This window comes from Schistocerca nitens, chromosome 7 (assembly GCF_023898315.1).
Source record: "Schistocerca nitens isolate TAMUIC-IGC-003100 chromosome 7, iqSchNite1.1, whole genome shotgun sequence".
Lineage (NCBI taxonomy): Eukaryota > Metazoa > Arthropoda > Insecta > Orthoptera > Acrididae > Schistocerca > Schistocerca nitens.
The window spans coordinates 358,180,810-358,200,585 of NC_064620.1; the positions used below are offsets into that span (position 1 = coordinate 358,180,810).

General features: G+C 39.6%; 1 protein-coding gene across 2 annotated transcripts in view; it reads right to left on the minus strand.

Moving 5' to 3' along the window:
• The window catches only part of LOC126194655 (exportin-1), a 131,440-nt gene that overhangs the window by 90,946 nt on the left and 20,718 nt on the right, over nucleotides 1–19,776 (minus strand). For both annotated transcript variants that reach the window (XM_049932845.1, XM_049932846.1), the window contains exons 3-4: nucleotides 18,582–18,756; nucleotides 9,466–9,572 (exon numbers count right to left, since the gene is read on the minus strand). In XM_049932845.1, the coding sequence (XP_049788802.1) occupies nucleotides 9,466–9,572; nucleotides 18,582–18,756 (282 nt within the window). The remainder of the gene's footprint in view (nucleotides 1–9,465; nucleotides 9,573–18,581; nucleotides 18,757–19,776) is intronic.

Consider the following 19,776-nt stretch of genomic DNA (forward strand, 5'->3'; position numbering starts at 1 on the left):
CAAAATAATGGACAGCAACTGGCAATGAGAGATGTTGACAGATAACATATCCAATGAAAAATTCCACAAAAGTTGTAATGACGTTAACATTACGTAGATACGCAGTGGCGAAACGAAATATACGTCTGAAGGACGTGATATAGAGTGGAATGTGGAAGTAACTTCAGCTCTACTGTCTGGTCACCACCACCACCACCTAGAAAACTGCTACATATTCTACAGTAAACCATACACCATAAACCACTTGTTATCTCCCCACAACTCAAACATTATTGCATTTTTTTGGAATAAATGCAAATAATTCCCATGAAGCCCATAAACTTTTTCCCACGAGGCACAACATCTGCAATAGTTTGAAACTAGTTCATATACACACATCAAAAAAAGTTCTGCATCACCCTAGTTCCCAGAACTACTGAAGACAGATGTTGACTGCGGATATGGTATCACAGACACAAGCCCTTTGACTGTTCAGATATGTCACTAAAGCCATCCAAATATGTGAACAAACATGCTTGAGCAGCACCTCTTAGACGGAGGGTGTCCAACAGCCGATCAGTTCCAGTCATTCCACCAGGAAGGAGGTACACAGCTCGTGTTGTCTGTAGTTCAACCATGCCTGGTTGGTCAATACCATGATTCGATCACATCCACATTGTTTCTTTGTGCCAGGAAGGGCTCTCAACAAGGGAAGTGTCCAGGTGTCTCGGAGTGAACCAAAGCGATGTTGTTCAGATATAGAGGAGATACAAAGAGACAGGAACTATCGATGACATGCCTCGACCAGGCCGCCCAAGGGCTACTACTGCAGTGGGTGACCACTACCTACAGATTATAGCTCGGAGAAACCCTGACAGCAACGCCACTATGTCGACTAATCCTTTTCGTGCGGCCACAGGACATCCTGTTACAACTCAAACTGTGTGCAATAGGCTGCATGATGCGCAACTTCACTCCCGAGGTCCATCTTTGCAAACACGAAACCAGGCAGTGGGATACAGATAGGCCCAACGACATGCTGGATGGACTGCTCAGGATTGGCATCACGATCTCTTCACCAATGAGTGTCATATATACCTTCAACCAGACAATTGCCGGAGACGTGTTTGGAGGCAACCCAATCAGGCTGAACGCCTTAGACACACTGTCCAGCGAGTGCACCAAGGTGGAGGTACCCTGCTGTTTTGGGGTGGCATTTGTGGGGCGGCATACGCTGCATGTGCCATAACAGCTGTGAGATACGTGAATGCCATCCTCCGACCGAAAGCGCACCCATATTGGCAGAATGTTGGCGAGGCATTTGTTCTCATGGACGACAATTTGCACCCCCATCACGCACATCTTGTCAATGGCTTCCTTCATAACAACAACATCGCTTGACTACAGTGGCCAGCATGTTCTCCAGACATGAACCCTATCCAACATGCTTGGGATAGACTGAAAAGGGCTGTTTATGGAAGACTTGACCCACCAATCCCTCTGAGGGATCTACGCCGAATCACCGTTGAGGAGTGGGACAATCTGGACCAACAGCACCTTGATGAACTTGTGGATAGTATGCCACGACGAATACAGGCATGCATCAATGCGAGAGGACATACTACTGGGTATTAAGAAGTACCGATGTGCACAGCAATCTGGACCACCACCTCTGAAGGTCTCGCTGTATAGTAGTACAGCATGTAATGTGTGGTTTTCATGAGCAGTAAACAGGGCGGAAATGATGTGTATGTTGATCTCTATTCCAGTTTCCTGTACAGGTTCCAGAACTCTCAGAACTGAGGTGATGCAAAACGTTTTTTGATATGCGTATTTTCTGGAATAGGAGCTGCTACAACTTCTGTTTATCGTTGCAGCCTTCCATCCATTCGGACTAATAATGAAGTTTAGCCCAATCTAATATACTGTTCAATAACCTAACTTTAAAAGTAATTCTATGGCAATATAGTTACTGTTAGAATGGTAGTGTTAGAAGACAAAGCACTAGTCCACGAACTGTTCTAGCTTTTAAAGACTCCTGCCATTTCAATATTAGGGAGTGCTGCATTCAAGGAAGTTAACCTTGTCGTGTCTTATGCACTCCTTAAAAGCTCTGGAATTGTCATTTCATGTCAGTTACACCCTTACTTTCTCTCTCCTCTCACTTCCCTTCCAAAACTGTTGTTTCACTATGTTAAATAGTGGGAAATTTTAACTGTAGTAATACAAAAGCACTATTCAAAATAACTTTGTGTACATAGAAAATCTGATGGGACTGATAAAAATGTCACAAATAGAAGGAAAATATGTTAATTTTTGGAATGTAAAAGTGGAGTTACACTGCATTTTTTAAGGGATTGATCATACGTCAAAGACAGATACTTGAAAGAGACTGTAAAAAATTTAAGGAACCACTAGACACCACAACTGATTAGCAAAGGTTTAACAACAAACTTTGAGAAAAAGATAAACTTCTAAAGCTTAGACTTTAATGTGGCTTAGGAACCTCAAAATCCACAGAGGCTCTCCTGCATGCCTTGCTGGACTAACAACACAGGAGAAATGCATATGGCAGACAAAGGGTTACCTCAGGAGTAAGAAACGATCCCAAAATTAAATTTTCACTCTACCGCAGAAGCTGCACACTGTTTGCCAAGTTAAACGGTAAAAACAGAATGAAGCACTGAGTTTGTTACCCCACCATAGAATGATTTCACTCTCCCCCCTCGAGAGGAAAAGTTTCATTGTACAATTAACTTTAAATTGAATATCTGCATAATGTGTAGTACAAATCCAAACTCGTGGATGGCACTGGTTATGAACTGTTATAGTATTACACTGTAAGTTTAGCTACAGCATTCAGCGTAAAGCTGGACTGCAACAATCTGCAGATTTTTTTGAACAAGCTTTGGCACTGGAGTGCTGTCGGAAGCTATTAAAGTATTGACAATGACTGCTACATACATGTTAAACAGTGTGGAAATTAAGTTTTTTCTAAACATAATGCAGTTAATGAGCTCTCTCTTGAAATAATTCAATGTTCGAAGAATGTTTAGTTACAAGCATCACAAAGCCACATCTTCCGAAGTTTTAAGATAAAAGCTCATTCTACATGTAAGAACAATAATAAGCCACAGCTGAGACGCTAATAATGAGTAGGGTAATGCTACCCTTAACCTGGAGTTTAATAACACAGCAACTTTTGCTGGGCTTTGTTCTAACAAAATGGTATACCCTTGTTTTCTTTTGATCTTAGAAATGACTTAACCCCTCTACTCTTTGAGAAGACCTAGCCAGTTAAAGAAGGACCTACAGTTTAAAGTGGACTCTGAACCACATTGTAACTAGGGATTTTTCACATTTATAAATCACTCTCATAAGCAAAAGAAGCAGTAAGCAACGGAAATAGTCCCAAGACCAAGTGATGACGTATTCCTGACTTTTAAATTTTTAGTTTGATACCCACCAAACCATACTAATGAGTTCATAAAGTATACTTTGTGACAAACTGCAAATGCAAACAAACAAGATGATCAATAAATCAAGCCCTCTTTAATACTGGGGATCATTTACATGAATGAGAACCATGCACATTTTCACTGCATCTTAATTCCTATTACAAGCAGTGCACAGAAACTTAGGTGATGACAATTCCAATCAGCTAGCAGACATGAATCAGAAGAACTGGGAACACTTCAAGTAAGATATGTAATGGTTTTCAGCTGTCTGTCTTTCATAACTATGAACCAAAAACAATTGTATTGCATGAAAATGGCCTTCCTATAAGTGTCAGGTTGAAAGTGTGTCAGCCAGCCCTTTCTGCACGAAGGATTTCTATTGCACCACATAATGTTGACTCAGCAAATACCATTATCAAACAGTTGGTCACAATAATTACATAACAATTTAATAAGATGCTGATGACATCTGTAAATGAATACTAAAAAGTTTGTTTTGATAGATAGGGTACAGGTAGGCATAATACACTGTGTAACACCATGTATTATGTGATATAACTTGGATCTAAAACTGCAATATTGTTATCAGGAATTTTTGTTTACATAACAAACAAGCCAACTGACATTTCATAGGTACTTTTTAATTATAGAAAACAATTATAAACAAAGTAATAATTCTTCCCATGGGATGATTCATTTGATAGTACTGACAGTTGAAAGCGAAATGATTGGGTGGATGATTCTAGATTTTGCCAACTATGGTACTTGTACCAGCAGTAGATGGCTATGGCCATGAATTTTCATAGGGGATTTTACTACTCTATGACACTAAAGCAGAATAGCATACCTTCATTATTAGCTATATATTTCAACTATTAGTTTGTGTGTCTCTTCACACATTCACTACATGGTGAAAGATTAGTTGGACTTCTTGTTTTTATGAACTCTACTGCTAGTTTGGTTTGAATGAAATCATGTTGTGAAAAACGTAAGAAATGAGTAGCGCTGCAGAACAACTAAAAATTAGACCAAAATTATCAATGTCTAACAGAGAAAGGATGTGCTAGCAGATGGCATTTCCCGAAGTAAGCGAGAAATCAACCGAAAATCGCCGTCAGCAGAAATCAACTTATTCTTAACTGTTTTTTGATTAAAAAGCAAATCAAAATGGAAATAATTACAGAACACTGATGATGCTTTACTTCAATGATGTGAAACGCAGCTGGTAAAAATAATCACGCATTTTTGTAGTTGCAATGACAGAACAAAAATACCTTAAAGAATTATAAAGCAACTACGGACACTATGGCCACACAAATGAAGAATTTAGTAGGTGGATTTCAAATGAGAAATTCGGATGTTGTTCATGTTTTTGAATACCACAATGTCACCAGCTTTTAATCAGCTTTAGAACAGGATGGTGGTATTCAGATGAAACAAGAAGGAAAATTAATCCAGAATGAATAATGTCTAACAAACAAAGTAAATGATACTGAATTGTAATTGTCGCGAGAAGGAATTACAGCAGCAAGACACACAGTTGAGATAGTACCAACAGACACTAGAAGATGGTGGGATGAGTGAAGTTTGAGAATTGGACCGAATCACGATTGCGATCTTTTATTCATACATTAGTTGCTATTGATACATATGACTAGAACACTAGAAGATATCACAGTTTGTGTTTCACATTTGCTCAAGCACAGCACTATGGAAGGGCTGGAAGAGGAATAATAATAATAATACCAGCTTGGCTGAGAACTAGATGAGTGCTCGGAGGTAAGTAGTAAGTGGGAAGCTATACCACGTACGCTGGATTTTTATTTTTAGGAACAGATTGGCCAAATTTAAACTGCAGTTTGCCGGATCCATATGTAGTCAGAACTGAACAGACTTAAAAATTGGACAAATGCTGAACAATAGTATTCATTTCTGCAGGAGATAGTAAAAGTCTTGATAGGGGCCAGTGATGTACTTATGTGTTTCATGCTGCAATGTTCTTGACACTCACTGCGACATGACAGGAACAATAGGGAGTGGGTCAGCTGCTGGTTCTACGCAGCCAATGATAGTGTGGTGGGCAGGTGATATGGTCGAAAGAAAAAGATATTTTAATGTTCTCATGTCAAAACAGAAGCGAAATCTAATATGTATTCCAATAAAACCAGCTGTGATCTCAGGTCCCGTGGTTTAACACCTCATAAATTGCAACACGTTTACAAAAAAACAGCTAAATATATGTGACAATGTAGGTATAAATTTCACAGTTGTGTTAGTTGGACGATTATTATTATTATTAAGAAAATGGTAAGTGAAAAATGCAGGAAAGAAAACTTTCTATTTCTTCTCTTAACTTTATTTCTCCTTGTATTATGAAAATGTAGTTAATGAATAAATGGCATAAATTTAGAATAGACATGTTAACTTCTTATGCACATACTTTATGTCAATGAAACAGTTTGTAATTTTGATTCATCAGAATATGTTGCAAATAAAATTTTGAAGCCTCTTTGGGGGGGGGGGGGGGGTCTTCTTATACTCTGTTAAATATGACATATTTATACTTTTTGTACGCCTTTCATTTCAAATATTCTTTGCCTTCGAGACTCAGAACCTTTGATTCTCATACTCATGTCCAAAATTAGTTACAAATAATAAAACCAATCATTTACAAATATCTCTGGATAAAGATTTTCTCCAGATGTCTCCAAGAATTATCATCTTGAAACATGTGCACCCATGGTGCTGCTATATGTTTTGTCAGTGTCAGCTACCTATGTTTCAGTGGCTCAATCCTATCGGTGTTATCTCTTGGGTATAATGTGAAGTATTTCCTTGAGCCATAAACAGTTCATTTGCATGGCTACATGTCCTGTGCACCTCCAATTCAGTCATCATTTTATCTTCCATTTCAATACCTTGCCTAATCATTTATCATTCTTCTGCCTCTCTGAGTAATTGTCAAAAGATAATTCCTCTTCCACTGTTTACCGAAAAAAATCAATTTTACAATTGCTTTTGCATTTTAGGTCTGTATCTCACTGCTACAAGTAAAAATTAGTAACAAAGTCTAGCTGGTTAACTTTCTCTTCAACCACATTGTAACCTCAGTTCTGAAAAATTTTATCTCGTTTATCAAAAACATCTCCCACTGCCTGAAGTATAAACATTTTAAGAATGCTATGATTTTGTTATTAAATTATGTGATTTTCTATTCAAGATTTTCATTTTGTAGTAATATTGACTTCAGACTTACACTCTAATTTGCTCAATTATGTTCTTCCATTAGTTGTTAAAGTCAGCACAATATCATATAAAAAGGTGGTTCCAGTATGTGTTCTAAAAACACAGTCCTTTACACCTGCAACATCTTTACACCTGCTACATCTAAGTTCTTTGACCACAGCCCACATGTTTTTATGCAAACACAGTGTATTTCATGAGTGCACATCGTAATAGTGAAATATGCAGCTAAACTTTATAAAACTGAAATATGGACGTGAAAATGATAATAAGGGTGTAACTAAGAGGAAAAACTGTCACCACAGCGTAACTATAATAATGATGCTTCATCTTTATGTAAGTACAGATATATTTTCGCAAATGCTGCCTTGCCACTTACAATTGTCCCACTTGTATCTGTTTAGTCATCAGTAAATAATTTTTGTATTTATACAGTGCTCTTCAGCATATAAACATGTACAGCATATAAACATACCTGAATATGGTCGCAAGCCCGTAACCGGCTGTGTGACAAATAAATAACCTTTTATTGTGACTGGTAGCGGAAATTTTTCTACACCCTATAAAGGAAGAGTCACGGAGTTCAACAGCATCCACTATGAATAAAATTCATCCAACTTTTCTTTATCGACATCTTGAAAACTATTTACATCCAAATTAATTTTTTGTGCAGTTTTTATTTCTTCACTACTGAAACCCTGAAAATCACTTACTTGTCTCTACCTGGAAGAATTTTCCTCCATGACTGAACTAATGTATGAGGCTTGGCTTCTTTCTAGGCATCAGGATGCATACAGCATCATGAATTGTCAACTTCTTCCAGTCCACTACCATATCATTCTCAGCAACTAGTTTTTTCTGTAGAACAGCCCAGTAGCCCCGTTTTACTGACGCAATTACGAATTGGTCCACTGACTGTATCACAGCCACATTAGGAGGTGGAAACTTAGTTACTATGAGACCATAATCAGATATGAGAATCCTCTCACTAGAATTGAAGGGACGTTATCAAGCAATGGAACAGCTTTCTGTGGCATCCTTTTTCTCCTAAAAATCACTAAACCGGTGGAACAGAATGTGTGTGAAACTAGTTTTTGAAAATTTTACTATTCATCCATGCTCCTATTCAATTAAAATAATTCACAGGGATATGCTATGCTATCCTATCCTTCAATGTTTGGGATTTTGTTTTATTTTCCAATCACTCGTACAAGGTGAGGCATAATATCGAGCAATTTTTAAAAACGCGCGAATCAAGCTGCGTTGGAGAGAGGTGGAGGGGACAGCGTCAGTTACAATTGGAGTGAAATAGCAGTTAAGTCATAATGGAGCACTGGACCCCAGAGCATTGTGCATACGCTGCCAAAGCATTTTATCAAAACTGTAGTTTGTACCAGCTAGCATATCATGCATTTCACAACCACTTCAGAATTAATCGGAATTGGCCGGAGCCATCTGCCTGTGCAATTAAAATGTGTGTTGAGAAATTTGAGGAGAAGGTACAGCGAGCGATGACCAAGGACACCTCCGTAAACAACCCACTTCTGAGACAAAAATGAGATTTTCCCTGTATTTTTCAAATTTCCCTGATATTTCCCTGATGTGTTTGAAATTCACTGATATTCCCCGATTTCCGGTACCTGTGGCAGCCCTGATTATTGTTATTATCTTAATGTCCTTCATCATTGTCATATTATTATTGTCAATTATTATATTGCATGTGTACGTCAATTATTGTATCTGTGTATTTTTTTGATATGTGTTACTCCTGGCCTTATGGAAGATAGCCTTGCGGCACTAATTTAGTCAGGCTAAATAAACAATAAATGATTAAATATTCTTTTCTGGTCTGGTACAATTTTTTCTAGTTCAAATCATGCCAAATTGAAGTGTGCATCAAGGGCATCCCTGCACAAACAATTGAAGAGGAGGATGCAATATAGAGAGAATTACGGTATCTCCAAGTGTAGCTCTGTAGCCCAAGTAATTGCTTGCTTGTGAATGTAAATTCTGCTCTCCTCCATATTGTTGTGCAAGAATAGATTTGTTCTCAATTTGGTACAACTTACCAGACTAGTCTACTCTGCTAACCGAACAAGTATGCTCTTCCACCCCCCCATCCCCCCATTCTTTCCAATTATTGGTTTCAGTGAGCATGCTTTCTTTAATATATTTCAATGAATGGTTTAGGAAAAGATAACGATGTTTACTCCTCACGAAAAACCTGCAAAGAATGTAAATAGAGCCCATCTCACTCATCATGTGCTGCCATTGACAGGGAAGAAACTTACAGTTTTACTTCACATGACGTATCCACCAAGTTACAGCTACCGCAAAATGTAACCTGTCCTTTAAAATAAATCACATGTGAAACTACTACTCATTGGCAGCAGTTCAGATGTATAAGGAACTGCTACAGCATTTGCTCTCAACCAAGATATAACACAATGAAAAGTTATTCAACAGCAGAAATGTGGAAGTTACAACACTATAATGCTGTCCGAACAGCAGATATAGTTATTTGTCTTAAGTCTTATTATTTTTGTCTTCTTGGGAGAAAAAAGGTTTGTGTGTGCGCATGAGAGAGAGAGAGAGAGAGAGAGAGAGAGGATAGTACAGGCATATGTTTACACAAACTACAGAACTCCTAAATAGTAACAACAGCTTTTAACAGATTATTTGCCAAGTTCGGATTGAATTAGTCATATGGAAGCATGTGATCTACATTAAAACTGAACTGTATTAAATCCACAGTATTATGTAAAAATATATACAAATCACTCACCTGCACAAGAATCATATTTAACTTATTTAAATACACTTTCTCCCTTTCCAATGTTTCTGGGTCAGATGAGATTTTTATAATTAATCCGACTACGTATTTCTTAATTCCTGGAAGAAAACAGAAAATATTATTATTTAAAACATGGTTAACAGGTTTACTCATTAATAACACAAAAAGAGATGCCCAATCCCTGTACTAGGCAAGAACACATGCAAGATTGTGATCAACACATTTTCATGACCAACTACAAATCATGCATTGAATGGTTTAAGGAATAAAGGTAACAACTGAGCAGACAGCAGAGGTACTGAGCCACTGAAAGATACGTAAAGAAGACTGATAATTTTCTCAAAACTTCTAATTTCAGTCAAACTGGCCCACAAAATGAATGTGTGTGTGTGTGTGTGTGTGTGTGTGTGTGTGTGAGAGAGAGAGAGAGAGAGAGAGAGAGAAGGGGGGGGGGGGGGGGGGGAGGAAGTTGTTAGTAGTGCTCTATAGTTCTGAAAAAGAATTTGTACGACAGCTCGCAAAGTTCTATGTCTTATGTGTGTCTCTTCCAACGATTCAGTTCCTCCCATGTTTAATAACTCTGTACGTTTCATCCTTCAACTATTTACATTCCACCAGGACTTTCCACAGGCATAATTTATCATTTTGGCAGGTTTAAATTTTTTTTATTGTTTCACTCCTCTCCAGACTAATCAGTGGAAAGGAGATATATTCGAAATACCACACAACACTGAAGTATGTTAATACAATGGGAAAGCACAATTAAAAGGAGAATATCTGATGAAACACATAATAGTGATGAAATTATAAAGAAACTGCACCAGACACAAATTGAAAGTGATGCAGAGTGAAGTTAGACAGAAAGCTACAAAGAAGGATTCATCATGCAGGCAAACAAAAATGGAGAGTATGAGAAATTATTGAAGGTAGCAGGCAAATTCTAGCAACATTTTCAACATTTTAGAAAATGTGGAGGCAAGATAATTCTTATCAATACAAATGTGCCCTCCACAAGTAGCCAGACTATGTGGGAGTGACTTTTTGGTGTGGAAGGGAAGACAGCTGTCAAAATGAAGGCACTGTTGACAGTGGATTTGTTGATGTACCTTCCCTTCAAATGAGTAGTTATGTTTGATGATATAATTAGGCAGACGTACAGGAATGTGTGGGGGGTTTCAAGTTGGAGAGACTTTGGAAGAGTTAGCAATTAAATAAACCAGCTGTTTCAATTATTCACCAACTACCAGTAAAGTAAGCCTGTTTAAGAATTAATTTTAATATAATTTGTTGTTCACGAGTGGAACGTACCTGGACTTACACAGAATCCAATTATTGATCACACGTTCTAAATGATTAATGGAAAATCTCATATAAAGATTTGAAACCAATACTAACAAAGAGATAGAGGGGCTGGCCAGTACTTACCTCAGCTCAGTACAGCCGATAGATCTATCGGCTGTACTGAGCTGAGGTAAGTACTGGCCAGCCCCTCTCTCTTTGTTAGTATTTGATCACACGTTCTGTAGCTCAGGTGAATGGAAGAGTATATAAAGGGGTATCAGGGAAGTAAAAGCATTCATGTAAATTATCACCTACACAATAAATTTCCCCGTGTTCAGACAAATAGTTATTCTTTAAATGCCCTTATGTTTTGTTGAAAGCAGTGGCCATGAATGTCTAAAGGATCTACCAAGTAACACGGTTTTTCTGAATAGGTACGGAAGTTCATAACACTTAGAAAATGCTCATCACTGGAATCAACAAAAACATTAAACAATTTAAAAATCACTACAGTGGAACAAAAATCAATGGATAAGACTCCATTTGTGGAGCCCGTTTTGCTGGGACAAGCAACACTCTCAATACACAAACAGAATTCATATAGCGAATCAGATATCACAAGCAACAGCTTTTAGCATTTGTAGCTCCACACAGGCCCCTAATATCCTCCAACAGGCATTAGCTAAAAATAACAGACACCTCACACGGACTGTGTCCCAACAGGGGTGAAACTACATCAGTTTTCCAGTATTAGCAAAATCTCCAGTTAGACAATATTGTCCACAGGAGAACATCGATCTGGTGCTTTAATTTGTTCAACATAACACTCTAGATTGCAATGATATTTATTCATTATGGTCAATTTAGACTTTCACTTAAAGCCATCTCCAGAAACAAGCCCTGCAAGGGTAGGATTTGCCGAGTCACAAAGAATACAAAAACGCACAGGGTTACAAGAAAGTACAGAAATTATGCAGCATTTATCCCTATGGCTGGTGTTGGCAGCTCCACAGCTTTTCTCGTGGTAGCACAATTGTAACTGCTACTGATGGTTATGGAGTCACAGGTTAAGTAACATGCAATTCCCAAACCAAATATGGATTATGTCAGCACCAACCAGTGGTAAACACTTCACAAAACGTGAAATATCGATGTTACCTGGAATTTACAAACTAAGTTCTCGCAGACCATTTACAAATGTATAAGAAGATAAACCACTGCAAATCATCACACAAGCAGCCTTTTACGTTAAAAATGGGTGACATTACAGAATGTGCAAGGAACAAAGTCACCTAGTGACATTTGTATGAATGACAAAAACAACATTCGTATCCAAATTTTGCCAATAAGCAAATGAACTAGAGAAAAGTAATCATACGCATGTTCAGATATCACATGAAAATATAATTAGGAAGTAAATATAATAGAGGGAAACATTCCACGTGGGAAAAATATATCTAAAAACACAGATGATGTGGTTTACCGAACGAAAGTGCTGGCAGGTCGATAGACACACAAACAAACACAAACATACACACAAAATTCAAGCTTTCGCAACAAACTGTTGCCTCATCAGGAAAGAGGGAAGGAAGAGGGAAAGACGAAAGAATGTGGGTTTTAAGGGAGAGGGTAAGGAGTCATTCCAATCCCGGGAGCGGAAAGACTTACCTTAGTGGGAAAAAAGGACAGGTATACACTCGCGCGCGCGCGCGCGCGCGCGCACACACACACACACACACACACACACACACACACACACACACACACATCCATCCGCACATACACAGACACTGCTTGTGTGTGTGTATGTGCGGATGGATATGTGTGTGTGTGTGCGCGAGTGTATACCTGTTCTTTTTTCCCCCTAAAGTAAGTCTTTCCGCTCCCGGGATTGGAATGACACCTTACCCTCTCCCTTAAAACCCACATCCTTTCGTCTTTCCCTCTCCTTCCCTCTTTCCTGATGAGGCAACAATTTGTTGAGAAAGCTTGAATTTCGTGTGTATGTTTGTGTGTCTATCGACATGCCAGCACTTTCATTCGGTAAGCCACATCATCTGTGTTTTTAGATATAATTAGGAAGTAAAAAAGACACACCAATTTGCAGACAGGCACAATTATAAAACACTCACATTTGGCTTTCAGCCACAGCCTTCGTCTCACACACACACACACACACACACACACACACACACACACACACACATTAAAGCACACATAGTGTACACACAAGTGCCAACGCCATCATCTTGGGCCAGAAGGCAACATCACGTGGGATGCAAGCAGCAATCTGAAGGGAGGTGGGGAAGGGAAGGGAGACGAACGCTGTCTGGTGGAATGTGCGAGGACTAGACTGCCAACAGGCGCAGTGTCAGGAGGTTATGATTGTGGGGCACAGAGGAGGAGGGGGGGAGGGGGGGAGGAGTGGAGAAAGACGGGTGGATGCAGTGACTGAGGGTTGCAAATGAACAGAGAGGGAGATGATATGATAGGACGGGGGGGGGGGGGGGGGGTTTGAAACTGTTGGGTGGAGGGTGTGGTGACAGTATGTTACTGTAGGTTGACACTGGCATATTACAGGAGCGGAGAAGGGTTGCAAAGATAGCTCCCATCTGTGCAGTTCAGAAAAGCTGGTGGGGGAGGGAAAGATCCAGATGGCTCGGGGTAACGAAGCTGTCATTGAAATCAAGTGTATTATGTTCAGCTGCATCTTGTGCCACAGGGCGGTCTACTTTGCCCTTGACCAGCTTGGTGGTGGCCTTTCCTCCTGGTGGACAGCTGGTTGGTAGTCATACCAATAGAAAAAGCTGTGCAATTATTGAGCTGGTAAATGACATGGCTGCTTGCACAGGTGGCCTGGCACCTGACTGGGTAGGATGAACCTGTGAAGGGACTGGAATAGGACGTGCTGGGTGGGTGGACTGGACAAGTTTGCACCTGGGCCTTCGACAGGGATATGACCACTCCTTTGTGGCTGGTTCTTAAGGGTGGTGGGAGGATTGGAGATGTGAGCGGAAAAGGCAAATGAGATCTGTTTGCAGACTATGTCTGGGGGATAGTGCCTGTCTGTGAAGGCCTTGGTGAGACTGTTACAGCATACTCAGCAAAGGAGTTTTGTCACTGCAGATACGCCATCCTCCTATTAGCCAGGCTATGTGGAAGGGATTTTTTTTTTTTTTTTTTTTTTTTTGTGTGAAAGGGGTGACAGATGTCAAAATGCAGGTACTGTTGGTGGTTGGTGGGTTTAATGTGGACAGAGGTGTGGATGGAGCCTTCAGAGAGGAGGAGGTCACCATCTAGGAAGGTGGCATGCTGGGTTGAGGAGGACCACATGAAGCTGATAGGAGAGGTGTTGACGTTATGAAGGAACAAGGATAGGGTGTCTTGGCCCTGAGCCCAGATCATGAAGATATCATCAATGAACCTGAACCAGACTTAGAATTTGGTGTTTTGCAAGGCTTCCTCTACGGGCACCCACAAGGCGCCCTCTTACGCCAATATTTTTATGGGCCCATAAAAAGGTTGGCGTAGGAGGGTGCCTTGCGGGTGCCTGTAGCTGTGCCACAGATTTCGTTATATACCTTCCCTTCAAATGAGAAACAATTGGAGGCTAGGATAAAGTCAGTAAGGTGTATGAGAAATGAGATAGTGGGTTTGGAGTCTGAAGGATGTGAGGGAATGCAAGTGTTCAATAGTGGTAAGACAGTGGGCATAAGGGATGTTAGTGTATAGAGAGGTGGCGTCAGAAGTGACGATTAGGGAGCCAGGAAATAAAGTGGTGGGGAAGGTGGACAGTTGGTGAAGTAATGGTTCATTTCTTTGACATGAGAGGCTAGATTATGGGCAATTGGCTGGTGTGTTGCTCAATGAGGGTAGAAATTCTTTCAGGGGGGGCTCAATAACCAGCCACAATTTGACGTCCCAGATCGTTGGGTTTGTGGATTTTGGGTATCACGTAGAAGGTAGAAGTTGGGTGTATGGGGGTGTCATAGAGGTGGGGAGGGAAATGGATTCAGGAGAGATGTTCTGGTAAGGGCCTAAGGCTTTAAGCAGGGGTTAGAATTTATGTCGGACTTCAGAGATGGCATCACTCTGGCAGACAGAGTTTATAGGTGGAGGAGTCAGATAATTGGCGGAGGCCTTCTGCCAGGCATTCACAGCGATTCGTAACACCAGTGGTGGAATCTTTGTCTGCAGGTTGGATGATTAGGTCAGGATTTGTTTTGAAGTTGTTCTTTCTTCTACTGAAAGGTTGGTGTTCTGAGAAAGAGACCTGGAGAAGGATGATGAGGCTAGGTTAGAGGTAAGGAATTCCTGGAAAGTGACCAGTTGGTGGTTAGGTTGGGGGGAAGGGGGGAGATCACGGTTGGATGGTGGTATGAACTGAAGAGACAGGGTTTAATGTTGGGATTAGGATGGTTTCAGCTGGAGGGATTGCCAACAAAGAAGTACTTCCATTGCAAGGATCATGAGAAAGCGAGTAGGTCTTCGACATGTCCATTTATCCCAGCCTCAACCAACAGTAACATATTGTCCACACACCATCCACCCAACACCTTCCACCTCCACTGTCCTACCATCTTATCATCCATCCTGTTTATTTGCAGCACTTTGCCAATGCATCTGCCTGTCTTTCCCCACTCATCTCCTTTTTGTGCTCATTTTTTCTTCTACCTCACTGCTTTTCAACCTCCTGGCACCGCACCCTGTTGGCAGTCTAGTCATGCAGTCCCTGCATACTCCACCAGACAGCATTCGTCTCCCTCCCCACCCTTACACTATATCCCTTCCCATTCCCCCGCCCCCTCCAGATTTTTGCTTGCATCCCATATGATTCTGCATTCCGGCCCGAGACGCTAGAGATTGTGGTCGTGTGTGTGTGTGGTGCAATTCTAACTTGACAGGGCATTTAAACACTGCTACAGAAGGTATACTACAGGCTGTGCTTTAAGGAAAGAAGTATAATCAGAAAGCAATTAAGTAAAATGAAATCTATTATTGAAACACTCAAGCAATTAGATTTGAAAGAATGGGAAGTCCGTTAATTGTGTCCGTCTGCAACTTGACGTGTCTTCTTTATGGTAAGCAGCAATCCGTCTTTTCCTACATTGTTTATATTCTTACTGGGAGTTTCCATTGTTTAGTTAGGAAGTAAGTTAGATTAAAATGTGTACACATCATCATCGATTTGATAAGACAGCACCCTCTAGTGTTGCCTGCGTTGCTTTGACAACAGCATTGTTTTTGGAAATCACACTACAGAACACTGTGCAGTAAACAGTATGTATTTTAATGGGTGTATCATTTAATGTAATTTATCTCATAATTATATCTTCATGTGATAGCAACATGTGCACATAATTACTTTTCTCTAGTGTACTTATTTACCACAAAATATTGAGAATAATGATGTTTTTGTCATTCATACCAATGTCACTAGGTTAAACCACTTCCTTGCTCATTCTGTAAGTTCGCCTATGTTTAACGACCACTTGTCTAATGATTTGTAATAGTTTAACTTCCTATATATTCGCACCTGGGCTTTGAGAATTTAGTTTGTCAATTTCATATAACGTCGACATTTCACTTTTTGTAAAGCTTTTGTCATTAACTTTGCTGACATAATCCGTATTCAGGATGGAAATTGCAAACTATTTAACCTGTGGCTCTATGGCTGTTACAATCTTGCTACCACAAGAATAGGTGAGGAGCCGCCAGCACCAGCCACAGGAGTAAACGCTTCAACATTTCTGTATTTCCTTATAAAGCCATACATTTTAGTACTCTATGCAGCTCTGCTATTCCTATCCTTGCAGGGCTCACATCCGAAAACAACGTAAAAGTCAAAATCGACCATAATAAATCAATATCAATGCAATCTAGACCATTAATTTAACCTTAAGACCGTGTGTGCTAATAAATGGGTACTACCACAATGTAAATTAATGAAAATCATTTTTCTTGGTGCAATTCTAACTTGACAGGGCATTTAAACACTGCTACAGAAGGTATACTACAGGCTGTGCTTTAAGGAAAGAAGTATAATCAGAAAGCAATTAAGTAAAATGAAATCTATTATTGAAACACTCAAGCAATTAGATTTGAAAGAATGGGAAGTTTAACAGCTAAACACCTTTGAGAGAGTCTCTAGACAACACAAGTAGTTTCAGATCCAAATTAAAGAACACATGTTGCACCAAAAATGCAAGGCCGAATCAAAGCTAAACGACATTCTAGAAGCAATCGTCATGTAAGAGAATGGCTGACCATGTGAGAAAATAGAACCTGCAAAAGGAGCCACAAAAAATTGGGTGAGCTTTATTACAGGTGGATAAAAACCACATTGATGATTATACAAGAGTCATTCTATAAGTCATGACAACAATAGTATATCTTACAATTATGAGACAACATGGGAATTCCACAATATGCACTAACGATACAGCAGTGTGTATCTGTGTACCAACATAAAAGAGAGTTCCAGTATGGATGGTCACAGCAAGGTGTGAAATGGGAAACATGCATTGGAACTCTGTCTAAATTTATTGCACACAAGTACAAATAGAACAATAGTGAATCAAAATCAACTAATGTCCTTCAATAGTCCCCCGGTGCATTCACACTCCACTGCCAATGATACGGAAGGCAATGAATGTCACTGGCATTCCCATCAATGTGTGCCACATGTCAATGAAATGTCATCCCCCATTGCTGTACATAATTCTTTATGATGTCTGCTGTGTGGGCTGTACCATTTTCATGGAGTATGACCGCATTATCCAGCAGTGCCAGATGTTTTCTGTTAAAGTTCGTGTCACAAATGATACAGCAGAAATTTGTGGTAGTATTTGACATTTCTAACAGGGTGACACTATAGAATACATCGCTGTTATACGACAGAATGAGTGTGACCTCCGTGGGTGATGTATTCTGTCACTCCACGTGTCATGAACGTGGATAACGCCATTCTACTGACTGGGTCTTCAATGATTCATGCACTGTGTCACAGTTCCATCGGTCACAATAATGTGATTCAGCATGTCATTTCCTTCCCACTCAAATCACTCCAGGTCGATATGCCCACTTCTGCACCTCTGTTAACCCATGTGGTACCCATTTCAAACACTTCCAGGCAGCGTCTACTTTTGCTCCTCTTAACTGATGTGTTACCCATTATCTATACTTCTGCACACCTTCAAGTACTGTCATAAAATGCAGAACACTGTTGCCCTTAACTTACCTATCTACATCATTAAGTCCTGCACAGTCCAACGTAGTCCTCTAGTAAACACTGTTTAATAACAGCCAAAGACAGGTTAGTACAAGCAGGCATGCGGCACTAACTTCATGGCAAGTCCGCCATCTCTGTGTATCCACATCAGAAAGCCTCCACCAAAGATGCAACTGTTCAATAGGGCGATGCCCTGTCAACCACAGCTGCTCGTAGCTCTGCATGACACCAAGTAGCATCTCTGTCAGCGAGAAAGGCAATTTTTATGTATGCTCACTATTTCACTCTGCTTACACCCATCTTGTAGCACAGCCAAGCTTATACTCAGTGTTTCTGGTGCTGGCACCAAGGCATCCCCACATGCAGTCACATTCTGTCAGTTGATTTCTGTACTGTTTGCCATGGGGATTTCATACATATTTACCGTGATTATGGTGATGCCACATGTTTGCATGATATACTATAGCTGCCATAACTTATGGAATGACCATCGTATGTGCAACTGTAAAGATATTGAAACTTGTACAAAATAACTTCCTGCATGCAATTCATAAACACGGAGAAAAAACAATTATGAACAAGCAATGTGATATACCTTCACATTGGTTCCTTGGTAAAACCTTCCATCTTGTTTTAATTACTTGTTCCAGGATCTGCAGAGCATAATACTTCGTCTGCTGATTCTGTGAAAATTCCAGAATAGTATCCACTCTGGTCCATGCATCTGGGTGTTCTTTGAGAGTTGTAAGGACCTCCTGAGCCACCCTTTGCTGTAATATACAATATATTATTTCATATTTCAATGGGAAATAATATTTTAAATGATATTTACACCTGCTATTTCAGAATGCTATGGAAATAAGTGTTTCAAAATAGGAGATTGTATAAGAAGGGATATGACATGTAATATAATAAGCAGTAATACACAGGAATAATGCACATCAGCTGACAGCATCAAAAGTGACACTAGCAATTATTGCTTTTCTAATAAACCTGACAAAGTAGAAATATCGCTGGAAACTCCATTTGGCAGTCATGTTAAAGTTTGGGCAATAACTTTCATACTGGCAAGAGAAATTTCTAGGATTTTCTTCAACCAGTTTCTACTGAACCATCTTTTTTTTCTTTAAACAGAGTCCTAAGGGCGAATTCAATCAGTTCTGCTTAGGGAAAATTTGATACTGTACACTAATATCTGTTTCTATTTAGGACAACATATAGTTACAGCCAGTCTGTCCATTTCTTCTGTTTCTCGTACCTCAAATGACTAACCACAATACGGTCACCGTAGGAGTGGGAACAAGATCAAAACTAAACTGACATAATATGCAAACAGTAATTCACATCTTATTTAATCAGTTCAGTGAGTGCAAAAATTTTGTACCAGTAAATAGCTTATCACATCAATCATTCAGTTGTTTCAGCAAATACTGCTGACCATCTCATTTCTGATGGGAGTTACAATTAAATCAAGTTTCTCATAGATTATTCTGGTATAATATTATTTTAATCCATTAAATGGCTACAATTACAGACTGCATTTAATAAGCTTATATGTTGGAAAATTGAGTTTGAAATCTCTTCCTCCCTTACCCTACCTAGTCCCCCTCTCCCAAAAAAATTGCAGAATGTCAAATTTATGGTACAATATAATCAAAAGACTCAGCAAAGAGGTCAGTTTCATTAAAAACATAGTGTTTAGTTGTAACTCAGAAAACTGAAGATAATGCTCATGCACTTGAAATTCTTGTAATATCTGTATCTTCAGTACAAAGAGAAACTTGTATTTA